General features: G+C 35.1%; 2 protein-coding genes across 2 annotated transcripts; both read right to left on the reverse strand.

The window, feature by feature from the left end:
* Positions 1-2,870: 2,870 nt before the first annotated feature.
* On the reverse strand, positions 2,871-4,274 carry LOC148013435 (uncharacterized). Its single transcript, XM_087667890.1, has one exon. The coding sequence runs from the start codon at positions 4,272-4,274 to the stop codon at positions 2,871-2,873; it is 1,404 nt and encodes a 467-aa protein (XP_087524016.1).
* A 696-nt stretch (positions 4,275-4,970) lies between these two features.
* LOC148013436 (uncharacterized) lies at positions 4,971-5,774 on the reverse strand. Its single transcript, XM_087667892.1, has one exon. The coding sequence runs from the start codon at positions 5,772-5,774 to the stop codon at positions 4,971-4,973; it is 804 nt and encodes a 267-aa protein (XP_087524018.1).
* Positions 5,775-6,518: the final 744 nt, after the last annotated feature.

Below are 6,518 nucleotides of genomic sequence, written 5' to 3' on the forward strand. Positions count from 1 at the left end.
TTAGATATACCCATCTCCACTTCCACTTTCACTACCACCACCACCACCATTGTCGCCGCCACTGCCACTCGGCTACTAGCTCTACCACCACCGCCGCCATCATTACCTTCACTACCACCTTCACACACACACACACACTCTCTCTCTCTCTACATGTAAGTAGCTCATTCTCTCTCTCTCTCTCTCTCTCTCTCTCTCTCTCTCTCTCTCTCTCTCTCTCTCTCTCTCTCTCTCTCTCTCTCGTTTGCAATAAAAAAGTATTTGTGTGAGTACTCTAGGTTTGAGAGAACTTATTTTACATTGGATTATAACATGTGTCGCAAACAACAAATAGTTCGCTCTACTTGTAAATAGTTCACACACACACACACACACACACACACACACATTTACAATGCAAAATAATTTCTACAAGCAATCTGGATCTAGATTTATATTACATTGATCTCTGGCAAGTATACTATTATTTCACAAATTGATAGACAATGATAGTAAAAGATTATCATAAATTTGATTATAACTAATCAAGCAAGGTATGTCTCTATTTTCTCAACAAAATAAAATGCATTTGCTCTAAGAATTAATAGAGTCTTTGCTTTGCTGGTCACACTATGGGCAACGTTGAAAAGTTTTTCTATTTTCAAATATGAGATGTAAGTTCTCTTCCATAAGCATGGATTGGTGTATAAACATGTCTATATTTGCATCCATTCCAAAGACTCACTAAATATTTTTTTTAATACATGGCTCTAGCAACCTCATTAAACATTAGTTAAAAAATAAAAACTCATCATTAAATCTTGCACATTTGTGGATTATTTATTATGGTGGTAAGAAGGGATATTGATTGGTAAAAATAAGTATAAATTTGATGCTCAATCAATATGCTTAATGAGAGAGAGAGAGAGAGAGAGAGAGAGAGAGAGAGAGAGAGACTATCATTTTGATCTTTCATTGTGCATGTCTTTGCTAACTTGACATCATATTGTTGTAATACTAATATTTATAGGCTATAAAATATAGTTGTACTTCTTTGAACTAATCATATCTGTGTACATGTGTGTGTGTATTAGGACTTCCAATATACACACATAAATACATGTGTGTGTGTGTGTGTTACTGAGAGAGAGGAAGAGAAAGAGAGATGTTTGGTGATAATAGTTTTTGAATAAGAGAGATACTAGGCGCTCAACCGACGCTTCGCGCCGGGGCCGGCGCTACGCACCAGCTTTCTCCCGGCACTTCGCACCAAGATATGAAGCACAAATGTTTTAATTTGTTCACACATTCTTCCACTTAGTAATGAATCAAATAGTCTTGCAATTTTTAAACTTCATTATAAAATCTAATAATTCAATACAATAACATTGATTATCTCAACCACAATAATTGGAAAACATAACTGAAGCAAAAGTGATTTTTAAATATCACTGAAAGAATTCCAACTATAACAATAGATAAATGGAAAAGAAAGTATAAAATGTTTTCAAAAAGATAGTTGTACTATAGAAAATCAACTATTGAAAAGAAAGCTTTCTCTTCTTAGATGAATTATGAACCGTGGATCTAGCACCGGGAACATGTGTGGGCGAAGCTGTGACACGCCCCACCCCAGATTGTGCTGCAACATCTAAAAACGAAAAAAAAACTTTAAAAATAAGGATATTAAATTTATAAAGCAAAACATTAATTAATGAAAATGGTAAGTATTACCTGGGGAAGTGATATGATTGGCTCTAACATTAGTAGAGCAGTCGGTGGAATTTGGATGAAACTGATGCAAAGTTACAAAACATGATAAATCTTTAAACTCCCATTTACTCCAGTCATTCGGTATGTGTCTAGTATGGGACCGAGATATGAAGTACTCAACATCTATTTGTCTAACGTAGTAGCATTGGATCCATCCAAAATATAAAATTTCTACATATAAAGGAGTGTTTCCATTAGTAAATCCATCATTGGGTAATCTTTCGATTACCCTAGCCAAAGTTCTATGGATAATAGCATCCGTAGCAATAGTTCGCAATGCTTCTTGAAGTCTCATTTGATAAGGAGAGGCACGATAATATTCAAATACTGTTTGGGCCATCTATCAATAAAAATTAGAAAACATGAAAATTAGTAATATTGATCAAATTTTTAAAAAATGAAAAAAAAAATACTTTACAATATTGAAATTAGAAGACCAATTTAGAAGAGAAAAAGAGTTTGTAATGCATATTGATACATGATAATTTCTCAAAACTTACTTTTGTATAAATGCAAACAAAATTTCATAGAAAATAAGTCAAATATGGTTCTATTCAAGGAATATAATATTTCAAAAGAGCATGAGAGATTAAAACATTTCATTTTTTGTTAAAGAAAAAAAGTTGAACTTACTTTTCTTTGAAATTTTCTTTGAAAACCTTAATACTTAAAAAGAACAGGAGACAGTAAAAGAGTTCATTTCTTGAAAATATATGATTAAAAAAGAATAAATAAGCTTTGATGATATTGCACCAAAAATTTTATGCAAATATAATATGATAGAAAGATCAAATAACTTTTTATGGTAGAAATAATTTAAACACAATGTTCTCATATAGTAAAACAAACATACGTCTAACTCCACATAAAATCATGAATATCTATCCATACATGAGAGATATGATTAAAACATTAAAGTATTAAATCAAAGAAAATAAGTCAAACTTGCTTTTCATCGATGAAGAACTCACTACTGAAAAAGACCATAAGAAAGTACAACACTACATTTTATAGATATGTGAACAAAGAAGAAAAAAAGGCTTTGATTGTATTGAAATAAAAACATTATGCAAATATAATATGAGAGAACAAACATTACACTTTTGAAAAAATAGAGGTTACAATACTTTCTGTAAAACTTCATTATATACAATATTGATGGTACCATTTACCATGTCCTCTTTCTCATTAATCAAGACTTTCAATTTGTCCGGATACTTTACTCTGGAGAAAGCAACATAGAGTTGGCCATGAGTAAAGACTGGGGTTTTTAGATATATTCCCAAACATGATAACGTTTGGCCTTGAGATTTGTTGATTGTCTTTGCAAACGCCAAACGGACTGGGAATTGCAAGCGTTTCATTGAGAAAGGAAGTTCCAGTATAGTTGGGATGAAAGTTATCCTTGGGATAAAAACTCTGTCACCAATATTGGTCCCCGTAATTATCTCTGCATCAATGACCTTGTTATTGAAAGCCTTGCATACCAACCTAGTAATTATCTCTGGATTAATGATCTTGTTATTGAAAGCCTTGCATACCAACCTAGTACCATTGCATAAACCTTTAGAAGGATTCAAGTTCCTGAGCAATATTATTGGAGCATTTACTTTGAGCAGCAAGATATGAGGCGGAATACCTCCACCGAGGTCAAGGGAATTTAGATATTCCACAGAATAGAGGAATGAGTTCTCCTCGGTTCTATCCACAGAATCAGCACTGTAGTATTGTTTAACCTCTCCCGGCATCAGCTGCAATGCATGATTGTTTATCATTTCCACATCATTGTTTTGAGGTGCAAGAATGGCATGTCCACTAAAGAACGTTTTGTAATCAATTACACAATTCATTTCACAATAGACAAAATTGATCAAGTCTTGCATAGATCCTCCCTTTAACAACAATGCAGGTGGAATTTGCAATATATTATTAGTATGTGTCAAATTTTTTCCATCTCCAATGTCTTGCAACCATGCAACAAACTGACCCTGATCTGATGCGACCCGCATATTCTGTGTAAGTTTCAAAACATTGAAATATTGCCACAAATTGGAACAACATATAGCAGCATCGACAATATCTTCATGGGTACCCTTTGGTACAACATGCAATATTTGCCTAAAATCTCCACCTAGTAGAATAACTTTACCACCAAATGGCATATCACACTGCATTATATCCTTTAAAGTTCTGTCCAGTGCCTCAAAGGTATTACGATGCAACATAGGAGCTTCATCCCACAAAATAAGACTTGCCTCTTTTAACAATGCTGCAAGATGACTTTGAACAGGTATATTGCATGTAGAATTATTATCTGCCTGCAATGGAATTTTGAACTTTGAATGGGCAGTACGACCATGTGGAAAAAGCAATGCAGCAATACCAGAGGATGTTGTAGCTATTGCAATGCGACCTTGATTGCGAAGCTTTGCAAGCAAACATTTGTATAGGAATGTTTTTCCGGAACCGCTTGGGCCATCTAAGAAAAATGGTTTACCCAAACCACTATCAATAGCATTCATTATTGCCATAAAACAATTTGTTTGTCCATCATTCAACAAAGCTTGCATTGTTAAGAAGGTATCCTCTTATTCTACCTTATCATATAGTTGTTCATCAAGGATCAAAGGATTTGTATACTCTTGCATTGTCACCTTAGGCAATCCATGATAGTCCATAAAAGTTGAATATACCACATTATCAACCGTACGCAATGCGTCAAAGGATGTGCACCCCTTGCATACAGTGAGTAGTAGCCGCAAATAGTATTTTTCTCCACACCTAGGTGAAACAAAGTATATTCAACCACGTGTGTTTCCTTGCTTTCTCTTTGTCCACATTTTTTTGCGTGCATTCCAAACCCAAAACATTGGAAAGTCTTGATAGAGAACTGTATTAGCATCAGGGTGCAAACGATTGCATGTAAACCATTCTGTGAGAGTTGTTTTTTGAGCATTTTCATTTTGCACCACATCACAAATGTTATCAGAGTCACGAAAGGAAACAATATTCTCTCCAGGTAAATGTATTTGCAATCGTTGAATATCGGGTTTCTCATCATGGAGTTTGAATTCAAATATTCGCCAACATGCTTCATAAGCTGAAATATATCGTGCATCTAAGTACCTCTCAATCTCATTAATATTTTGTGCATCAATATTTTTTGTGTCAATATCATTGGATCCGGAACCACGCGTACTTGTAAACCGAATGGTTGCTCAATCATGGCCCTTATATACATATTTACACAAATATTTGACAGCTACAATTGTCGAGCAAACCTCAACATTTATGTGAGCACTATACTTGGAACTCAAATAAGGATTGTAAGGCACTATCCATCGGTTATCCAAGAGGTTACCATTAGCATTATGAGTTCTTCTATCCTCTCGACGTCTGTATAAAGGATAACCAGATTTATCAACTATAGTTGTATGTATAAACTTTTTTGGATAATCCTTTATACACTTTCCGTCCACCATGCAAGCACTTTTTGGATTGAACTCACCACATGGACCATGTATGTTACATTTAGTAATAATTCGATACAAATCTGAGAACCTTTCCTTATCAGCTAGCTCAGCGCACACCAGTCTATCATAATGATATGCTTCTAGTGGCTTAAAGCGTGGTTCTAATATCAAGAGCATATGTGAATGATGCAAGCCTCTCTTTTGAAATTCTATGGACACATATCCAGCAACTTTACCAAACAACTCCTTTTTCACTATCGACTGCATCACGTCCTTATGTTTGAAATGAAAAACTCTAGCAGTTAAATCTGGTCGATCGTGTGCAGCTTGACCAGGCAACAAAGCATCTGTAATTTCAGACCACTTAGGATTGCATATCATGGTGATAAACAAATCAAGTTTACATTTGCTACACACAATTGCCATAGCATCTTGATATAATTGGTACATGAATCTTGGTCCACCTATAAAGCTAGATGGCAATACTAGTCTCCTGCCCGCACCAGTCCCAACGATATTAGTATCAACTGCATCTGAACCATTGACCATATCAGCCAATCCCCTATACATTTCAACTCGCAATGTTGCTTGATTACGATGACACCAATCCAATCTACATTGTTCAATGCTACAATAAGCATTGACAATGTATTGTTATAGCAAGCGACCACCACGCAAAAGACATGCATTAGAATCATCTCGAATCTGAAGTCAAAAAGCGTAATATTGCATTTGAGTGACACAATCTTTATTTGCAAGATTATTGGCATTAATATGAGCATCCATAAATGCATATGGAACTTTAGTATGCCATCCATCCTCTCCATTTGGAAAAAGAAGAACATATAACAGTGGCATATATGCCTTGTGTAAGTTAGAAATATAAATCAAATGGCCTTGTCGTGTGTGAACTTGAATGCTACGATGATCAAGTGTATCATCATCACCTTGTCCAATCATGATCGCAGCAACCTCACTTGTAGTGGGAACTGAATATCGTCTAGAGGTGGATCGATTTTGAAAAATGGACATTCTTATTTCTACTGATGGATTGCGTTGCAAGCTTGCACCAACTGCTATAAAGGCTTGTGCGTAAGCATTGTGATCATGCATCATTTGTTGAAGCTCTTGTAGTAAGTCTGGAAAAAGCCTAGGTAAAACCCCCATGCGATTCAATAACTCATGATCAGTGTCATAAATATAAAGTTGTGCAAACTTTGGTATTTGTTGTCCATCCTCACTTGGCAATAGGGAACCCATCCGGTGATATATTGATCCATGAACTCGAAAAGT

The sequence above is a fragment of the Lygodium microphyllum genome, chromosome 26 (genome assembly GCF_053477565.2).
Source record: "Lygodium microphyllum isolate KBCC chromosome 26, Lygodium_microphyllum_v1.1.10, whole genome shotgun sequence".
In the NCBI taxonomy this organism is placed as follows: domain Eukaryota; kingdom Viridiplantae; phylum Streptophyta; class Polypodiopsida; order Schizaeales; family Lygodiaceae; genus Lygodium; species Lygodium microphyllum.

Bases quoted from the DNA above. Each gene is read 5' to 3' on its own strand.
- LOC148013436 (XM_087667892.1), bottom strand. From the start codon at position 5,774: ATGGTCAATGGTTCAGATGCAGTTGATACTAATATCGTTGGGACTGGT.
- LOC148013435 (XM_087667890.1), bottom strand. From the start codon at position 4,274: ATGAATGCTATTGATAGTGGTTTGGGTAAACCATTTTTCTTAGATGGC.